The 20046-nt window shown below is 33.1% G+C and overlaps 4 protein-coding genes across 5 annotated transcripts; 1 reads left to right on the forward strand and 3 right to left on the reverse strand.

The window, feature by feature from the left end:
* Window positions 1–1982: 1982 nt before the first annotated feature.
* Window positions 1983–5613, reverse strand: LOC132750631 (uncharacterized). The gene is made up of 3 exons (XM_060740639.1): window positions 5453–5613; window positions 3908–4041; window positions 1983–2973 (listed from the first exon to the last, which is right to left on the reverse strand). Exons 2-3 carry the CDS (start codon window positions 4002–4004, stop codon window positions 2156–2158), a joined length of 915 nt encoding a protein of 304 aa, XP_060596622.1. The 5' UTR covers window positions 4005–4041; window positions 5453–5613; the 3' UTR covers window positions 1983–2155.
* Window positions 5614–9506: 3893 nt separating this feature from the next.
* Window positions 9507–12411, reverse strand: LOC132750632 (uncharacterized). Its single transcript, XM_060740640.1, has 3 exons — window positions 12236–12411; window positions 11257–11368; window positions 9507–10889 (listed from the first exon to the last, which is right to left on the reverse strand). Exons 2-3 carry the CDS (start codon window positions 11354–11356, stop codon window positions 10072–10074), a joined length of 918 nt encoding a protein of 305 aa, XP_060596623.1. The 5' UTR covers window positions 11357–11368; window positions 12236–12411; the 3' UTR covers window positions 9507–10071.
* A 2027-nt stretch (window positions 12412–14438) lies between these two features.
* Window positions 14439–16875, forward strand: LOC132750635 (uncharacterized). Of its 2 annotated transcripts, XM_060740643.1 has the most exons (4): window positions 14443–14599; window positions 15503–15862; window positions 16041–16145; window positions 16416–16875. In XM_060740643.1, exons 1-4 carry the CDS (start codon window positions 14551–14553, stop codon window positions 16811–16813), a joined length of 912 nt encoding a protein of 303 aa, XP_060596626.1. In that variant the 5' UTR covers window positions 14443–14550; the 3' UTR covers window positions 16814–16875. The 2 variants fall into 2 exon arrangements, with proteins under 2 accessions (XP_060596627.1, XP_060596626.1); XM_060740644.1 differs by lacking the exon at window positions 16041–16145 and having other exon boundaries at window positions 14439–14599.
* Window positions 16876–18519: 1644 nt separating this feature from the next.
* Window positions 18520–19649, reverse strand: LOC132750636 (uncharacterized). Its single transcript, XM_060740645.1, has 2 exons — window positions 19013–19649; window positions 18520–18644 (listed from the first exon to the last, which is right to left on the reverse strand). Exons 1-2 carry the CDS (start codon window positions 19239–19241, stop codon window positions 18526–18528), a joined length of 348 nt encoding a protein of 115 aa, XP_060596628.1. The 5' UTR covers window positions 19242–19649; the 3' UTR covers window positions 18520–18525.
* Between the last annotated feature and the right edge of the window lie 397 nt (window positions 19650–20046).

The following is a 20046-nucleotide window of genomic DNA, read 5'->3' on the forward strand; positions in this document are numbered from 1 at the left end:
ACGGGAAAACTGTTGACTAACGCCTATCTCCTTTCCCTTTAGATTTCCGCAGGACATCCTTACTTTCTCTCTGTCATCAAAAGATGTGAATTTAACTATAACAGGTCTTGTCTTTGTTGGGTTATGCTTTCCCATACGCTCAATTTTATCAAATTGAATCTCCTCCGCACTGTCAACTTTCATATCATCCTTGATAATACTAGTAATTGTCTTTTTTATTTTCTCACAAGTCTCGTTCTTGTCATCTGCGACTTTGAAAAATAACAAAATTGTTCCTGAACTCTTTACACTTCAACTCATTTATGTAATCATCACATTCCTGCTTCTTTGTTTCTACTTTATTCAAATTGCTTACAATAGATTCAAGATCAATTTGCTTTTTCTTCAGGGCATCGACTGTCTCGCTGTCAAATTCAACGACTTAATTCAAGTTCTTTGATCTTATTGTCTATTTTGTCGACCTTTTGCTCCAAGTTTTTGAACTTTAACCGTTAATCCGACCATTATTACTCTTTATTTCATGAACAGCAGATAACTGTTGATCAATTGCTGTTAGACGGTTTAATATCTGACTAAACTGATCATGCCCTGGAGGTCCTTGAGGTGCTGGAGTACTTGTCAAATGGTAAGCCGGTAAATTTGGCCCAAGGGGTGACATTGGTTGACCTAAATTCATAATATTTCCTCCGTTTTGTCCAGAAAATGGCGAGCTTTGAATTTGAACTTGTTGTCCTGGTACATTTATAAGTCATATTGTTCATATTTTACTGGTTGGCCAATGTTTTGGTTCATATAATTCCCACTATTTCCTGTGTTTACTGCATATTGTCCGTCAGATGTATTCTGCACTGTGAAACTTTGTGACATACTTGTTTTCTGTTGTTTTCCCTTTGTTTGTTCTTTGTTCGTCGTTGGTGACGATTTCGACTTTTTACGTTTTTTCGATTTGTTGTTCGTCATAGGAATTGTTGTTTACAGCAGCATGTTTTCAGTTACTTCAAATTAAAGAATTGATATAAAATCCTCATATAAACACTCAATATAACACTTTAAATCCGATTTTTCACTTGATATTTATCAGTTTTTTTTCAAAATACCTAAAATTAAATAGCCCGTAAACATAAAGGGGAACTGTTTGGCATTGGATTGCATTGTTATAAATCTATGTGTTAACCTGTAGTTAGAAAGAGGCAAGATATATATAAAGAGGGGGTTAAGCGTCCTGTCTCAGTTTAAAACGAGTACAGAGTAATGGACTTTCCTCGTCGAAACGCTTCCCCTTTATTTTTCAATTTTCACAATTGGGCAAAATCTTAAACAGACCGTCAAAGTAGCATTTTATTCGGGCTCCTCACAAGGTATGCAGTGCACAGCTGACAATTATTCCGTCAACAGCCATTAAACCCACCTTGTTTAAAGGTCATGACTTATGAAGAGGTTTTAAAGTACTTTTTTCTCAAGCATATCCATTTACCTATGTTTAACTCTAGTTGAACCACAGTGAGCAAATTTACATAAAATGTCGGCCATTATTTTTTATGTGTATTTAGTATTGGCTATATATTTTTATACAACGTTAATCCAAAACGAAAATATGTTCAGTATTGAAAATGGAACCATTAATTAGATTTCAACATAACGTGGATGTGTTTCGCTTTCTTTAAAATCAATACGGCATCATGGTTATATCAATACTTATTTACCTTTCACATACATATGTACATGTACTGTTTTCTATTCAAAAAATTTAAATTGGGATAACAAATTTTCAGAGTCGGGTAATATAAACATGTTATTAAAAATAAAAGGAATAATGTTTTCTGGGGGATGCTTAGCCTTTTTTTTTAAGTCGCTGTAAATAAAAAATTTTTAAACCAAAAGTTTTAAAATTACTAAAAAATGTTTTAAAAAAAAGAAAAAACAATTTTGAGCAAAAGAAAAATGATATACAAGTAATTACACAAAAATTTAAACTATTTTACATTTCCATAAAACTCAACATGCATATACAGCACCAGTGATCAGAAAATGTGATCACTTTAATCTCGAAAAAAGTGTTTGCAAATGAACTAGTATGGATTTGCTATCGATTCATTTACAATTTTTTGTCTGTAAGTTAATTATTATGCATTATAGATGGCATCAGTGTTTGATTTCACACTTGGATTCCGTCAGTGGTCGTTATTTTAACCCCGTCTTGCGTTTTTCTGATATGTCTCCAAAACAGCAAACATGTCTTCACCAGCGCAGCAACCCCAGATATCGCAAGCAGAACGATAGTAATCGTTGTATTGCGAGCACCTGCTTCGTAGTTCTTCGTTAAACTTCCGGTCAATGCCATGACGAGAACGATATATGGCGTAAATGTGTAGCGCGTGTAACGATCCAAGAAAACCCAATCGGTCACCAAGAATACAACAATAGCGGCGGACAATATACTGAGGCTTACTGTAGAAGCATTTTGTTGACCGATGTCATGGGAAGAACGATATGTGAGAACAATTGCAAAATTAAGGAGGGTTGCAATGGTACACCAGGTGGCGTACATACTGAGACCGTTTTGCACCAGAAAACGGGTAAGCCAAACATCCGTTTTCCTTTCCTGTTTAATTAAGATGTCAATTGATCTGTCAAGATATCTGTAAGAGAAGAATAGACACACATATAGAGTAACAGTGATCAGGAACAGAAGAACCGCGGCGAGTTCAAGTATCTCCCTGTCAAAAGATATCAGCCATCCACAATTGAAGACCAAGTTCAATAAATACGAAACTAAGAACGGAACCGGAAGTAGCACTGGGTAAGTGTAGAACGGTCCCTTTTCTGATTTCCGGAATAAATTGACCAATGCATAGACAATCCAGAGTGCCTGCCATGTGTAAATGATCCCCCAAATGCTGAAAGTCCATCCGGACGGTGTGATTTCAATGTAGTATTTGTCCGAAATTGTGCCTGTATCCGAAACGAACAAATCTGTAATAAAACGAAATGTATAAATACATTAAATACAATAAAGAGGATTTGGCAATAAAGAAATGAGGCAATAACTTTCATCTCGATAATGTAACACTTGAACTTATTTGAAAAGTAATAAATTTTCAGCAAATATGAGATGAATATGTGTTGTTTCAGTGGCAATGGTGTTAATTGTGAATGTGCATTATTTCAGTCACAGATGGGCATCTGTGTAGAACCGCCGACGTTCCGTAAGCTAGCTGGATAGCTTTCTCACATGAAATAATTTTAAGACGCTTGCTCAGCTTGTGCCTATAGCGTTGAGGGGCAAAGGGTTTGAAATCAATTATCTGAACCACTCGACCACGGACGCCCCTATGATTACATTTAGAACAAGTTAAAGAATAGAAAGAAAAACTTGTGTATTTGCTCTGAAAAAGTTTTTACTTTGAAAATGTCACTGTAAACTTGTAATTGTCATTGTATTTATTAATAGATAGCATGCAAAAACAAGCACTATATGTTATCTTCTTTTCTTCTTTTTTTTTTTTTTTTTTTTTTTTTTTTTTTTTGACAATTTCATTGACTTTTCTAATGTCGACGGTACTACTCCACAGATAGTCCAAATTATTTACACAAACAAGTTGGTCATAAATTCCAAAATTAAGCATAAAATCAGAAACGATAAGCATGTTTTATATAAAAACCTCATACTCTATCGTAAGAAAATATTTACGGATGAAATGACATTAATTTCCATAAAAATTATTTATTGAGGTAAAGAATTTAAAATATGTAAATGTGCAAGAAAAAATTTGTTGACATCTATTTGCGGTTCAGTTCGTTAATATCCATCCCTCGGGCAAGCCTCGTTACCGCCCAATGGACGGATCCCCTCAAGACGGATATTCCGATCTGAACTGCAACATATGACAGATATAAATATTCTTACCGGTGTCAGCGCTGCCTAGTGCGTTGAAGACTATGGTGGCGATGTAGAAGCAAGGAACCAGCAAGGTAAGAATCAGCAAAACAATGTTGTGTCCCATAATTCTATGTCTTGATAGAACTCTTGTACAGCGAAATCTGAAGAAAAACAGAATCGTGAAATAAGGAAGTCACTCGGCGATCGTTATAAAATTATTCATCTATAGAACATGCTTGAATATTCAAGTAAAACGAAATAAAGGGTGTAAACTTTTCATGCGTATATTTAACTTCCATTAACTTCCATTCAAAACAGTTCGTGTGTTTCACATTATTACCATAAGGACAGTGACGTCATAATAATCCATGCCGCTTGTTATGACATTTGTGTTCTCACGAGCACGTGCATTACAATCCGTCAGAGTAGCACATTAACGTAATTGATTTTTTGTGTCATCCGTAAAATAAATTTGAACCCCCTCCCCCTTTTTAAGTTAATTATTGTAATGTTGTTATGACATGTGTTTGAAAACACGTGACGTCATTAAGCGCGCGAATTTACCCGCCATTTAAAGTGGTGATATTGGTTTTAGAAGCATTTCTTATTCATAAATTGCATTGTTTATGTTATAGTCGTTTTATTTGGGAAAAAAGATAAAAAAAAAAACGTGTATTATTTTACGACAATGCAAGAAACATTTAAGTGACAATGTGCTTATTTTTACACTGTCAAGTTGTGTTGTATTAGTTATACATTTCAAAAGATTGCCTATTAAAGTGGTGATTAATCAATAATTGATAAATGTTATGTTTGACGTATAACAAAGGCTAGTCGATGAATACAAATTATTATTACCTAATGCCTTCTACCAATACTAATCCTTATTTACAACTGTTTAATAGTACCACTGAAAGCATGTGCATGCGCAATGAAATGAACCGTTGACCGGTCAACGATGTCATCGGGTATTTCCGTTAAGTAATTGATTCGGTAATCGAACGTCACTCAGTAGTGTTTTTTTGGTAGGATTCAGTTGTAAACAGTTTACAATAAAAACAGTTGTAAAAATGGTAGAAGAATGTTGTTGCAATATATATTTTAGTTTGATTGCAAAGCATTAGATAATAAAAAAGATATTTCATAGGTGTTTGTGGAAGAGTCAAAACAGGGATGACAAATTTGAACTGTTGCTAAATTCGGCATCTGGCAACAGTTACAAATGACATCCTAGATACCTCGGGACAACAGATTAGAGTATTCCACAAACACCCATGAATTATCTGTTTATTGTATACGCGTACAGCGAGTATTACAATGTATTATAGAACTCTAGTTGTCTTACTTTCAAGCAGACATCTAGGGCTATACGTTTCCTAAGTATGAATTAGTTAACCGTACATTGTTATCCTTTTTTGTAAATTCTTTAGCAATCGGCAACGTAAACGCATTTCGGAATCTGTGTATTTACCCTTTTATACAGATATTTAGATAATTCTATAGTAAATGCAATGTCAAAAATATTAATTTAATTCAGACCAGATTCTAAATAAACAAACGTAAATAATTTACCTTCAAAATATAATCTTTTCCTTCTTTGAAGTTGTTCTCAAATAAAAAAAACTTAACATAAAAATCCCGATGCTTTCCTTTTTCCAGTACCCAACAATATGTGAAAGTGTTCTTTTGTTAGTAAACATTGACGTGATGTGTTTTATAATATTGACCACATGTTCAACAACGTGATCTATTGTATTTTCCTGTAGGCGATTGGTTTTTCACATGTAACGGTCAAGTGATTTTGTTTACCTGCACGTTTTGACAAAGTATAGGTGTAAGACGATAAACTGGGTTGAATTATAAATCACAGTAGAATAGTTGGCGTATTATATTGTAGATAACAGATATAAGCAGCTCCTTTATACTTGAAATATCACTCATGCCTTTAAAAATTAGGTATTCTGTAACAAATACAATTTCAATGGATTTACATTTGATCCTTTTATATCATACACCATTTGAAAATTAGATCTTTTATCTATTGCTGCATGTTAAAATATTGGTAACTTTCCTTGCCTTACACATAGAAAAACTTAGCAGAACATACCCACTGAGCAAGTTTTTTCGTCATATGAATAGTTTTGTAACAAAAATTAATAAAAAGTTCTCTTTAAAAATGGATGTATCATTTATTAAAATGGGAACTGTAAATGTTTTTACATGCAGCCATAGATAAATGCATAAGCTTTCAGAAAATGTATTATTTTACTGCTTTTGATATCTGGTAAATAAGTTTAACTTGCTACAAGTTTTAAGTCTATCAAACAAGCGGCTAGGAAATGCCTATGTCTCTGTTATGGTATTGTAATTGTGTTTATCCACGATAAAACACTAATTATGTAGCCTGGCATTTAATGCCCCAGTCACAAATAACAAATACACGCCGGACGGCGTCTGTTTTCCACAAAAAAAAATCACAAAAAATATCGGTAGCTAGGCGTTCGTCCGGCGGCAGCGTGTATTGGATGGCAAAATTTTGCTAATCGGGCTGGCGCCGTCGAGTTTTAAGTACAACTTTAAAGTTTAAAGCTAACGGGGTCCATAAGACAATTTTTAGGGTCAGTGAGTTAAAAAAAATCATCATGCAGACACCGTCCGGTCAAAGGGCGGTGCCCAGGCGATGTTTTTTAATCGGGCGATTGATTTTGATACAAAAAACAACGCCCGATTTTAAAGGCACCCGGGCGGACATACGATGAACTATATTCGTTATTTGACAAGGTATAAAGCTTTTGCATGTTGTATACGTTCAAAATATAAAACCATTTGCAAAAATAATTCTATATTAACATTATAGACCTTTTACGACGCAGTCCGTTGCTATGAAAAAATCGACCGGATGAAATTGTGGATATATTTTATTTTCTTAAAATATTAATACGTTTTTCTTAAGGTTGATTTTCTTGAAATATTTTGTCTCATCTGCAGGCATGCAGCTTTAAGAAAAGTATGCAAACGCCTTCGGTCTCGGTAAACGTCACATAAGCTAAGTTCATAGACCTATAGGTATTTATATTATTCGCCGTTGTCGAGCCGTTTCTATGGAGAAGACTATTAACATCAAAATATGTTTGAAGTTTATTCAGATTGTGAGCGTTACATTTTTCAAAGTTTAAACTGAAACCCCCAATAAATAGCCATGTTTTGAAGCGTCTGCTCTCTTCTGTTTCCATCAACCGGAAGTCCGTGAAAGGTACAGGACAACTCTCAGATGAACCTATGTTGGAATACAAATTAAAGTTCTAAATGTATCAGTCAAAGAGAAAAATAAAAAAATAAAGGCCTTATTCTTCTTAACATATACATGTGTGTATATAACCTTTATATATCTTAGTAATGATATATTTATTAGGGAACAATATAGTTATATTGACAGATATCTATAAATCACTGTTGTAATAGTAAATAAACTACCTCATCAACTTGGATATTTACAACAATTTATTGCTATTATGACCTATGTGTTTAATTAAGTATTTCCCTATTCTATATAAGTCAAGAAAAGTTTACGTATAGGAAATAATTGAAACGTGACACTTTCCTGTAGTATACTTAAAAACGGATGCGTAGCTTAATGGTATCTACGTATGACAACAAACAAGCATTGCGAGTCCGAATCCGCGAAACTTAAACTAAAAGTGAGGAAAGTTTATGGTTAAATTGTCGCAACAGTTTAGATATACGATATTTATTTTTCTATGAACCTATCCGCTAATCATTTATACAAATATTACTAAATTACCCAATTTATAATTGATAATAAATCAAATATGATCAACTAGTTTAAGTAACACAAAATATGGCTCACAGCAAAAATGATTTTTGCTGTATCTTATTCAAGTACATGTACATACGTACAGACACGCACACCACAAATATTTTTAAAACTATATAAATACGAGTTATATTTTTAGGTATAGTTCGTATGGTACATACGGATTACGAAAAAAAGAATCATTTGTCGAACATTGAAATCACAGACGGGAGATTATATATTTACCTTTTTTGCTTACAACTGCATGGTGAGACAAATTATTTGAAGGAAAGAAAATGAAAGTTGAGAAAATGTATAAGGTTTAAAAGAAAGTGAAAAGATTGAACATTCAAGTAACATTTAAGTTACAATTTAATTTGCGTTAATTTACGTGTAAATTACTTTCTTTGTTCATTTCATTATATTTCAATTAAAAATATATTTTCAAAGTGTTTATGAAAGTAAGCATAAATCGGGAGGCATATTGCTTTAAATATGCATATTGCTTTAAATATATTCTTAAAATAATAATAATAATAATTACCACATTTCTATAGCGCCCTTCTCAAAAAAAAAATGTTCAAAGGCGCTTTACAATGGAATTATATACATTTACAATGACTTTATAAACAAAAAAAAAGTAATAAAAATAATAACACACATTTATGTATACATTTAAAAAGTATAAAATATACCATGATTAATCTAAAACTCTAAAACTCAGTCGATCAAATAAAAAAATGTATATGAAGGATAATCTAACTTGAAACTGATATCAACTGTTTATTTAAAAGTGCTACAAGTTATGTTTTGGTGGTGATGGTGGTGGTGGTGATAGTTTACCCTTCGGATCACGGCAGTAGGCCACAGTGACTTTGAACCCACCAGAGGACGGTTAAGTCATCGCATCGTTCTTTGGCCTGCTATCATTCAGTTTACCAGTACTAGTGTCTTCACTTTCGCAAGGAACTAAAAGCTGCTGTATATGCCAGAGCAGAGGTACAGTGCGAATGAATGTAAAAATTAACAACCTTGGAAAGGGGAGCGACTCAAATAACCCCGAGTGTCTGTAAGGCTTATACATGTATCATTGTCTCCCTAACGTAAGCACTATATAGTTATAGCCAGCCCGCATAGCTCAATCGGTTAGAGCTTAAGACTTGTAATCTTGGCATTGTGGATTCGATTCCCGGGCTGACCAACTTGAGTTACTCAATCAGTCTTTCATGGAGGTTCCATGTACGAGTCCTCAAACACTTGATACCCTAAAGAACCAGGAGAAGCTTCTGGGATTGGGACATATTTCTGTATAGCTCGGTATCGTGCACTATCCTCTAAAATCTAAAATGACCAATACTGGAGAAATGATGTTTCCAAACTATTACAACGCTTTCCGAATGATGATTGTTCATATGTACAAACCACTCTTAAATAGGTGATGCATGGTAAATACATTACTTTCAAACAAACATTTTGCAAAAGATACCGTAATAATAATAATAAGGGTTATACGCCCCTTGTATGAAGATCCTGTCGATATACAGTTCAAACAAACATAGTATATTAGATATATACAACGGAAATACGTCACCGTGATTGGTCAATTCAGAGAAACAGTGGTCTAAGTTGATCTTTTTCACGTATGGCCATTAACATTTAGCCAGATCTTCCTTTTAGATCTATACTTTTACCAATAATAACATCAGTCTATAACTGTCGAATTTATACTATACCAATTCACCATTTTGCTTATGTAAAGTAAAAACCTTTTAATTTTAAGCTTGCACGGGTTGAAAGAAATAATAACAGTGTTTTCAATTATTTTCGTGTATTTCTTTTTTTAAAAATGTTATCAAGTTTTCCATTGAATTTGTACATCTGAAATATTTTGCGTAAAGTTATAAACAAATATGTACAAAAAGTCACTATCCCACTGGGGGGAATTAAGGATGTGATGTACTAGCATAAATAATAGTTAAAATTTTGTTTTGCAATTACGTTTTTACAAGCATTGTCACTTGAGAAAATAAGCAATGAGACAATTACATGAATACATAACAAATAAGAACACCATAAATATCAATTATGCACTTTAAAATGTTCAAAAAGACCCAGTCTTGAGATTCTGCAGAAAATTAAAAAAACTCATTTGTAATTAGTAAAAATGTATCTGTGCAAAAAAGTATTTAATGGCAGTAGTTGCAACTAATTACATTTAGGAGACACACACACGGCAATAAATTTAACAGTTATAACTGTTTTACTTTTCAGATATATATGCAAATCGACCTGGTATACTTCATTTGGTAAAAGGTGCTTATTTATGGCACTATCACGAAAAATAGAATCATAATGTTGTTTGATAACCGAACGTTCTTCAGACTCTAATACCAGTAGAGTCGGTTATTTTGACACCATCTTCAGTTCTTCTGCAATGTCTCCAAAACATCAAGAAAAGTTTCACAAGCGCCGCAACCCCAGATATCGCAAGCAGAACTATTGTAAATATCGTGTTCCTCGCACCAGATTCATAGTTATTAACTAGCACACCATAAAGAGCCCAGACCAGGACAAGGTAGGGAGTGAATGTGTAACGCGTGTACCGGTCCAAGAAAACCCAGTCTGTAACTAAAAATAGCAGTATAAAACCAGATAAAACGCCTAAAGCGATTGTAGACGAATTCTTAACTCCAATGTCGTGTGCAGATCTGTATGCGAGAACGAATCCGAAATTCAAATGAGTAGCTATGGCTGTCCACGTGGCGTAAATACCGAGTCCGTTTTGTACTAAAAACCTTGTCAACCAAACGTCAGACTTGCGCTCTTGTTTAATCAAAACGTCTATCTCTCTATTCAAATTTCTGTACGAAAAGAACAGACAGATAAGAAGTGTTACCACGATCAGGAAAAGAATAGCTAGTGCCAGCTCTAGTTGTTCCCTGTCAAAAGCTACCAGCCATCCACAGTTCAGGGCCTGATTAACGAGGTACGACACTAAAAACGGGACCGGAAGTAATACAGGATTTGTGTAGTACGGCTCACTCTCCCTCTTCCTGAATAAATTTACAATGGCGTATAAAATCCAGAGTGCTTGCCATGTATATATTACGCCCCAGATAATGAATGTAAATCCTGGCGGGGTAATTTCTAGATTATATTTGTCCGACAGCTCAGACGTGCTTGATTTGTACAAATCTGGAAACAGAAAAAAATACTGTAACAGTTCGAGACTGATTCAGTGTAGAAGTGTAGAAAAAATGAACATTGATTTCACAAAATTAATCCCTGCTTGCAGAGTTCTTTATTATTTAAATTATGCAAACTTCTATCTATTAAAGTATCAATATTTTGCAGATTTTAACATATAGACATCAATAGCAAATTTAAAATTATTTTTTTTGCCCGAAAATACAAGATTAAATAAGTCTTTGAGGGGTATGGAAAGGTTAATTATCAAATACGACTACCATTATAAAATATAATTTCAGAATAAATTATATTGAAATGGCAGGTGAATCATTTCTCAATAAAGACATTCAGAGATTGAATATCGTAAGCTCACCATTGTTTTCAACACTGGCAAATCCATTGAAGACCATCGCAACCGCAAAGAAGCATGGAATCAGCAAGGTTAAAATAAGCATGGCTGTGTTATGTCCCATCTTGGCGACGTCCTATAATTCGGATAGAACATATATTAATTACGTATACATGTATACAGAGTCGAAATCGGTACGTACGATAAATGAATTGTTTCTAACAATGTTTATCAAACAGGAGGTAAATAATGTCAACCTAAAATAAATAGTTTTAACTTCGTTTCATATTTAAAGCAACATGCTCCCATAATTATGGTATTTAAAAAAAAGAAATGAATCAAAATTTGAGAGAAAACAGTATAAGTACAAGACTATTTATGTTAAAAAATGTAAATCCATTATTAATGACCTCTAATTTCAAGACAAAAGTTGATAAAATCGTCAGTAAAACATGTTGGGCAAGCCATAAAATTATCTTTGTTTCCCCTTCCGCGAACCATGACATATTGAGTAGGGTAGGTAGGTTGATAAAGAAAAATATGTTTTTTATATCCTAAATGATTCTCACTAATACTCTCTGCTTCCATCGAGCAAAAAACTTCCCTAGGCAACTAAATATTTTGGGTATCTATGATTTTGTGGGCATATAGTGGGAGGGGAAACAAACAATATTTCATTTTAGCCTTTTTTTATTTATTTTATTTTTTACATAATACACTGCGTTAGTAACGCAGTAACCGATAAAAGATAGTAACTAACAAGTATAAATATTTGTGACAAATTTAGTTATATCCAGTAAGCTATCCTAAGTCGATATTAAATGTTTCAGAAATTAATATTGAACCTGAACAATAAACCATATGGAAATATTCTGCATTTCTATTATTATATTTTATATATAATAACACCAAACAAATAGATAACGTACTATGCAGCATTATCGATAAATTAATAATATTATTTATTAGAGTTTTGTAAAATAAAAGCGCAAATAAAACTTACTTATTTTCTTTCTTCCACTGGAAGTATCGTAATTTTATATCCTAAGTTCAATAACAACCTCAGTTTATCACAACAAACGTTCAATAACCAAAGAAAGCACTGCTCGTTTTTATTATATAAAGTATTTAAAACACGTGTTACGAATCGTGATACATGCTTGAGTTGTTGATAAACTATATCGACAACACAAGCATCGTTTGTAAGGTACAAAAACACTCAGGTTATATAAATTGAAATTTATTTATATAACGCAAGTTTAAAATCTAGAACATGAGCTCATCGGCTAAAACACGTACCAAAACCGGATTACCATCATTTGAATAAGACAAGTTTAAGTAAACAGTGGACGTTTATTTCAAACTTTAACGGAATAGAGAAGATTGTTGACTTATTTTTATGTTATGATATAAAAACGGGTTAGTGAAAAATGTTATATAGCAGTAAAAGGCTAAACATTCTTTTTATATCAGGCGCGGACCCAGAGGGTGTCACCATTTTTAACAAAGTGAAATGCACATTCCAAAGAAGTGTTACATTTTACTAGATTTTAGGAGTAGTCATGAGTCAAGTTATTGCCCGATTACACTATAATTACACAAGTATACACCATTTAAAGCTAATTTGTCATTATTATATCTTGTCGTAATATTTCTGTTTACTTACAGTATTTAAAGTTATCGAATTATAAATTCATACCATGAAAAAGAAGAACCCAAAGAAGCATTTATAAACGTGTTTATTGTAAAACGGTTAAGCCATACAGTAAATTGTCCGATGAAGAAGGTAAATGCCGACCCCGCCCCCATACACACGCATGCACACTGTAGAGTCCGTTCTTCATTTATAAAATTTATTTCTTAAACAGTATGTTTTAAGCTTAGCTTAAGAAAAACTATAGGTACGTATCACAGTATAAGAAATACAATGTACAATTATTTTTAAAGATTATTGAGCCTCACTGTAGATTCGCGCACGCAGTATATTTATTTTTATAAGTTTTAGAACTAGTAGAAAAACAAAGTACTAAATTACAAATTGGCTCCCTTTCAAATATGATAAGCATTTTACGAAATCTTGTTTTTCATTAATGCAGTTTATAAGAAGGGAGACAGCACTGGCATTTGTACTAGTTATCTCCCTTCAAAAATTCAATTTTTTTTTACCCATGTGGGTGCGATGACTCGCATGTTGTACAATGACACGCTTAGGATGACGTAATGTTACCGTAATGAATGAAGTTGTAATTTACGGACATTTCAACTTCATGAATTCCTGATTTCAACATCATGAATTCACAATGCAACTTCATGAGTTCACAATTTCATCTTCATAAATTCCAGATTTCAACTTCATGAGTTCACGATTTCAACTTCACGAATTCACAATGTTAAATTCAAGAATTCACAATTTTAACTTCACGAATTCAACTTCGTGAATTCCCGATTTCAACTTCGTGAATTCCCAATTTTAACTTCACGAATTCACGATTTCAATTCAATGAAAATCGTGAATTCGTGAAGTTGAAATCGTGAATTCACGAAGTTGAATTCATGAAGTTGAAATCGTGAATTCATGAAGTTAAAATCGTGAATTCGTTAAGTTTAAATCGTGAATTCATGAAGTTGAGATCTGTTGAAATCGTGAATTCGTGAAGTTGAAATCGTGAATTCATGAAGTTGAAATCATGAATTCGTAGAGTTGAAATCGGGAATTCATGAAGCTAAAATCGTGAATTCGTGAATTACGTATGTTAAAAACGGGAATTCTCGTAGTTAAAGTTGTAAATTCATGAAGATGAAATCGGGAATTCATGAAGTTGAAATGCCTCTATATAATGGAATATGGTAGAATATTTAAAAGGCAACAACATAAGTCAAGTGTTTCGTGTTTCATGTTTTTATGGATTTTTTTGTTGTTTTTTTTTTCACATTTTTTTTCGCAATTTCGCTTCGCGGGGCGCTCAGTCCGAAAACACAGCAAAATTTCAAAATATGTAAGTTTGAAAGCGATATTCGGTTACTTTTTTATTTATATTTGAAGAGATATTTCTTATATTTGTACAACTGTAGATTTTATGTTATCTTCTAGACGCAAGCTGTTTAAGGCACATTTTATTGGTAACAATCACGTCTTATCTCGTCCGACGTCATGGATATTGTGCAATACAATTTCTCTTACGTCATAGACACATGACGTCACAGACCAATCATGAACGTTAGCGTTAGCGTCAAAGTGTACCATAGTTACAAACAGCGCGCATTCAAAAGTAAGATAGATGATGTTTTATTCATATTTTGCGTGACAAACGACTGATAATGGCACAAACACTAGATTCTAATATAAGAGGAGAAAACAGTTATAAAGGTGAATATTTTACAGTTACTGTATATTTATTTCGTAGTTGAATTTACGCGACGAATTTGATCGAAATAAAGAAAATTTAGTTAAATTTTATAAGATTATTTTTTTAAATATATGCGTGAATTGTATTATGATATATTAATACATGTATATTATAAAAATGAAATGCCATGAATTGTCTTTGCCTGTCAAGTTTCCTTGCAATTGAAGTTTATTCTTAATATTTTTATTTTTTTATTTAGTTTATGTGCATAGAACCGTACAAAAACATTTGGTATTTTGTATAAAACATTTTAATGAAATGATTTGTGAATTTCAACAGGAAATAAAATAAAACACAATGGTGACAATGACAATTTTCAGGGATGAATAAGTGACTTATTGTCGCCTGTCGAGTAAAGATTATACCCTGAACCAAAATTATATACAAATACTTGATAATGATATCATCTCGTTTAATCGCCGTTAAACATTTTGAACCTGCAATAAAAGTTAAAAGTGACGTCAATAGTCAAAAAAATGTTCTCTAGGAAAACTTCGCATAAATGAAAGGTTGCAAGGAAAGAATTTTGAATTTCGTAACAAGGTTTCGGCTCGAACTCACGATCCAAAGTTCCTAAGTTGAGAGGCAGGCAGTTTAACCGTTATGCCACTTTCACGATTGCCCATAACCTATCTGAATATTTTAAAGTAAATATTATTAATCAAGCCTTTTAAAGAACGCTTTTTCATTTTCTTTCCCAAAATGAAAACTTGCGGGGGTTTGAGATACCCGTCTGGTAAGGTCCCGAAAGTAAGCATTGCCAGATAAGATTTATAAATTCATCAATTGTACCTTTTTATTACTTTAAATGTACACGGAGTTCCGGAATGACTGATATTTGATGTTTTATTTATTTATTGCAGGACTGTTGTTAAATTGTTCCCATCATTCTGGTACAGCGCTGGACTACGAGGATTCAGAAAGTCTGTCAACAATCGAGGATGATTATCTACATAACACAGCAGACACGGCAAACCCTTCAGATGTAAACGTTGTTCCTATTCTTCCGAAGTCTTCCGAATATGTAAATTCGTCTGCCCTCTTGCCTTTTAGAGAAGAAAAACATCCATTGCAGGAGGGCAACGTTGAATATTTGCAAGCCAAAGCAAAATCAAATACCAGAAATATCTGCAAAATCTTGCAAGGCTCCAAAAACCTTGATGTCCTTGACCTTCAGCGTATTTCAGAAAAGTTTTCAAGAGCCGAAGAGAGAAAGTTAGAAGGTATTTTAATTAGTCATATTTACATGTAGATCTATCATTACAATCAAAAACATTTTCTCTTGCAAAAATAAAATAAATAAATAAAAAAATAAACACGTGTAACTTAAACTATTTTTTACAGAATGTTAATATTTCAAAGAATCAATTAATTTACTAATGTATATGTATATTTTTTCAGAACACGTAAAGGTCGTACATGAAAGAGATGGATTTAATTTCGACGTTGTTACAAAAGTAGACAAACTTTTAGAGGAGGCCTATAGCATGTTACATACATATCAAAGTAAGCAATAGTTAAAAACTTCCATTGTATTTTGTACATCTTTTCAAGAATTAATTTGCGGACGTAAATATCGGTTGAAAATAAGATTCAAGTTAAACACGTTTTGTCTTTTTTACACTATATTTAAGAATGTCCCGCTAGATTACTTAGCCAGCTTAGCATTACAGCAGAACATTGATTTCCCTATATAAATTGTAAAGGTTAGTGCTAAGCTAACTGTTCACTGCTAACTTCTCACATACTATGTAAAAGGTGTTATTTCACTTGCAGACAAGCTAGACTTCACAACCAGACTTAAGCTTCTCAAGCTGATCCTAGCTTTGAACGAGCTTCCACATCTACATGTATCTACACATAGGGGGAAAGGAAAATCTGCACGTGTTACTGATTGGCTGAATAAGTGCACGAGCCATCCCGAGCCAGAATTATGCGGTTTTAGTTTGAAAGATCCGGTTCATATCAGAAAATTTGTAACGGACATCTCGCCAAAGATGTCTTCCAGTGACACAAATATCACTCTTGGAAAGCGGAAACGAGGCTTTGAGGATAATATGAAAGATGATGTCACTTCCGGTCTGAAAAGTAGTTCCGATACTTGTGTCTGCGTTCATGCTGATTGGTCGAGAAATGGCGCTGGAGGGAAGCGTAGGAGATTGTTTAGTAATTGAGTGTAACATTTTGTTGGATTGTTTGACATTACTTTATTTACATAAAATCATTGTTTATTTTCTTTCTGATTGTTTTTTTTATTTATAACAAGAAAAAATAAAAAGAAGAAAATATATTTTTCACCAGAAACAACTTTGTCTTTCTTTTCCTAATTTGCCAAGAGCTTAAAAATGTTTTTTTTTTAAATATAATCAAAACTGTTTAACATAACAAGTCAATAACTTCTAAATGTATACTAACAAGCACCGCTGTAATAATTGTCGACCTTACCGCACTTATATAATTATGTAGACTGGCCTGACTTTATATATACATAATACTGATATAAATAATTGTACAAAAGAAATATGAACTTGTAGGGCACGGGACTACCTAATGTTTCCACTTTACAAAATATACATGTCTGACCAATGGGAACATCTCGGCTATTATCAATAATTATCTCAAGGTTTGGAACCTTTTTCTTCGTTCTTTCTAACCCACTGTATTTAGTACGTTCACTTTCAATGAGGACTTTAAAACCACGAATAAATGTATATTTTAAATGAACAAAAAAGTTTTACTCTTTCATAGTTACTAAAGCAGAAAAGCTCTAAAATTATTTCGTTGAACGGTTTTCTGCTTTATTCTTGCTGATGAATGAATGCCGATGTTAGCATTCAATAGAGGCGAACGGTTGATGACGTTACACAAATCTTGAAGACATTCAAACTTAAATACCCTATATCTTTAAAAGAAAGGTATTTTTGAAGATATGGTTTGTTATATTTAATGACAAAATGTTGGCGTTTACTTATCGTATCTTAAAACTATTATCATGAGAAAATGTAAGTTTTGTGACATTGATTTACCCGAACACAGTCGGTCAGTTTATGCTAGTACGGCTGTCGACGAGTTGAACGGTTGTCTACCCATTTGATTGTACGGCGTGATATTGTGTGAAGTGAAATATAACAACCGTTATCTCATGGACACTGTATATTTTACTTTTATGTATAATTAATAGCTGTAATCATATATGTTGATGTTTTAGACCGATTTTATGTGGAAGAGTATCTTGAAAAATTACGCAGCCAATATACTTGATTCAGAATATAACTCGAGTTTTCCAAACTGTAATAATGTTTTCTGGTTTTCATATTTTTTTATTTCTTTTTTAATCTTTAATATTTAAAATTGTTTTAATTCTGGAAAAAAAATTCACAATAAATTTTGACGAAAGTTTGTAACTACGTACAGATTTATACAGGACGGTCATTTGGGAAGGGAAATAACTTAAGAGTTTGTAAATCAAATAACGTTTAGTAGTTGTGTGCCTTAGCAACAGTGATAAAATACGCAAAGAAATGTTTAAAACTTTTTTATTGTTATTTTTGCAATATTGAGAGGAAAACACAAAAAGATCACAGTTCAGTATAATTTGGTGGTAAACTTGTTAACGTTTCAACAGTTAACACTTCTTCCTCTTTCTGAAATAAATAAAGTAAAAAGTGCACGAAAGGACTAGAATCTGAAGTAAATCTTTGTTATAAAAAGTTGTCTTTAATTAAGAGACCAAAACTCCAAAAAAGGTTCCACGTGTTTGATTCAGACAGGTATCATTGAAAGAACAATCCCTTATTAAGAATAACGGCATATCAAGTTGAAGAGGAATTATGTTTAATAATCTATGTTTAAATATTGAATACCAAGTTTACATACCTTGTTATTATTAAAGATAATAATCGTAATCAGAGCCTGCTTTGGAGGATTTCTTGCCAATACCGAGACCCCCGGAGCCAAGACCTGTGCTCGAGAACAAGAGGTTTATCACAAAGATAAACAAAAACACTGAAAATATGTAGGAGAACACAATAAGAACACATAAAAATATTTAATTTAGATTAGTACCTGTATGGTGAAGTTTAAAGTTTAAGATAACACGATAAGAACACATTTTGTCTTTAGTTTGTAAATCTTAGTTAGGACACGGTTTGAAACTTCTACAAGCTGTCACATTTTAAATTTTAGGGACACAATAGGAATTATTTACAAAATATTGTAGTAGTAGATTCTCAATACTAGTAATGTTCATTTTAGTAGTCATTTTTTAATTAACTATTTTATTGATAGTACATCTGTCTTTTTACTTCACACAATATAGAATATATTCTATTAACTCGTCAGATATGAAATATGAAACAGAATTTAATACTTACATTGTATGATATTTTCAAACATCCCCATGCCTCCTACAGAGCTTCCGGTGCCGCCGAGGAATCCGCCGAACCCTGAGGAGCCGGTCATATATGGAACATACCCATATCCCATGTTAGCCATGTATGGGTAGCTTGTGACCTTCTGTCCAGTCATTACACTTCCGTAACCGAGAGCCATACCAACACATGAGGCCAAAGTCAGACAGCCCAGATAAACCATTTTGTTCATACTCTAGAAAAGTGAAAAACTATAGAATTTAGCTGACCAGAAAAGGAAGTATTTAATGTAGAAAAATATGTTACATTTTATGTACATACCTATCAGTATATAACCAGTTGTAGACTATAAGAATCTTACACCGGCTGCCGGTACAGACCGGAATATCTAGCTCGAGGGTAACTGTTTACAGCGGTAACGAGGCTCTGCCGAGTTTCCGCTAAACAGTTACCCGAGAGCTAGATATTCCCGTCTGTACCAACAGCCGTTGTTTGATTCTTTTTCTTGCATATTACATGTTAATTATTTTCGGAACAGAAATTATAAAAACTGATATTCTCATTACTCACTTTTTCTTATAGTAGCGTATGAACATAGAACTTCATTCATAACGGAAAAATGACGTCATCCTAAGAACGCGATTCATTCATAAAAGGCGCGCGTCAATGACGTCATTTAAAGTCTTACATGGGGGGTGTAAGACAAAGTTTTCTAGCACCGGTGTTAACGGTAGATAAACCTGTCTGATATGCAAGAAAGAGTTTTCTAGCACCGGTGTAAACGGTAGATAATCCTGTCTGAGATGCAAGAAAACAGCTTCTACCAATGCGATCAGTGCAGTCTAAGATCAAGTGTCACATCACTGCAGACTGATCATGGTCTGCACTGTTCGCCATTGAGTCAGTATATATTTTGAAAATTTCCATAAAAATGATTAATGGTTTTGCCCTTACTGAAAGATGGACACGTCCATTTAAGATATTTAGCATTGGAAAGGTTAATTTACATATTTCAGGCAATCTGAACAATATGTATG

Source organism: Ruditapes philippinarum, unplaced genomic scaffold, assembly GCF_026571515.1.
Source record: "Ruditapes philippinarum isolate M1 unplaced genomic scaffold, ASM2657151v2 ctg12969_1_1_1_1, whole genome shotgun sequence".
In the NCBI taxonomy this organism is placed as follows: Eukaryota; Metazoa; Mollusca; class Bivalvia; order Venerida; family Veneridae; genus Ruditapes; species Ruditapes philippinarum.

Excerpts from the sequence above, each read along its gene's own strand:
- LOC132750632 (XM_060740640.1), bottom strand. The coding sequence starts at position 11,356 with ATGGGACATAACACAGCCATGCTTATTTTAACCTTGCTGATTCCATGC. Across the intron at positions 10,890-11,256 it reads TGCCAGTGTTGAAAACAATG|ATTTGTACAAATCAAGCACG; the intron begins GTGAGCTTACGA and ends TTCTGTTTCCAG.
- LOC132750631 (XM_060740639.1), bottom strand. The coding sequence starts at position 4,004 with ATGGGACACAACATTGTTTTGCTGATTCTTACCTTGCTGGTTCCTTGC. Across the intron at positions 2,974-3,907 it reads ACTAGGCAGCGCTGACACCG|ATTTGTTCGTTTCGGATACA; the intron begins GTAAGAATATTT and ends GTTTTATTACAG.
- LOC132750636 (XM_060740645.1), bottom strand. The coding sequence starts at position 19,241 with ATGAACAAAATGGTTTATCTGGGCTGTCTGACTTTGGCCTCATGTGTT. Across the intron at positions 18,645-19,012 it reads GTTTGAAAATATCATACAAT|TGTTTTTGTTTATCTTTGTG; the intron begins GTAAGTATTAAA and ends ACATATTTTCAG.
- LOC132750635 (XM_060740643.1), top strand. The coding sequence starts at position 14,551 with ATGGCACAAACACTAGATTCTAATATAAGAGGAGAAAACAGTTATAAA. Across the intron at positions 14,600-15,502 it reads AGGAGAAAACAGTTATAAAG|GACTGTTGTTAAATTGTTCC; the intron begins GTGAATATTTTA and ends TATTTATTGCAG. Across the intron at positions 16,146-16,415 it reads CATGTTACATACATATCAAA|ACAAGCTAGACTTCACAACC; the intron begins GTAAGCAATAGT and ends TTTCACTTGCAG.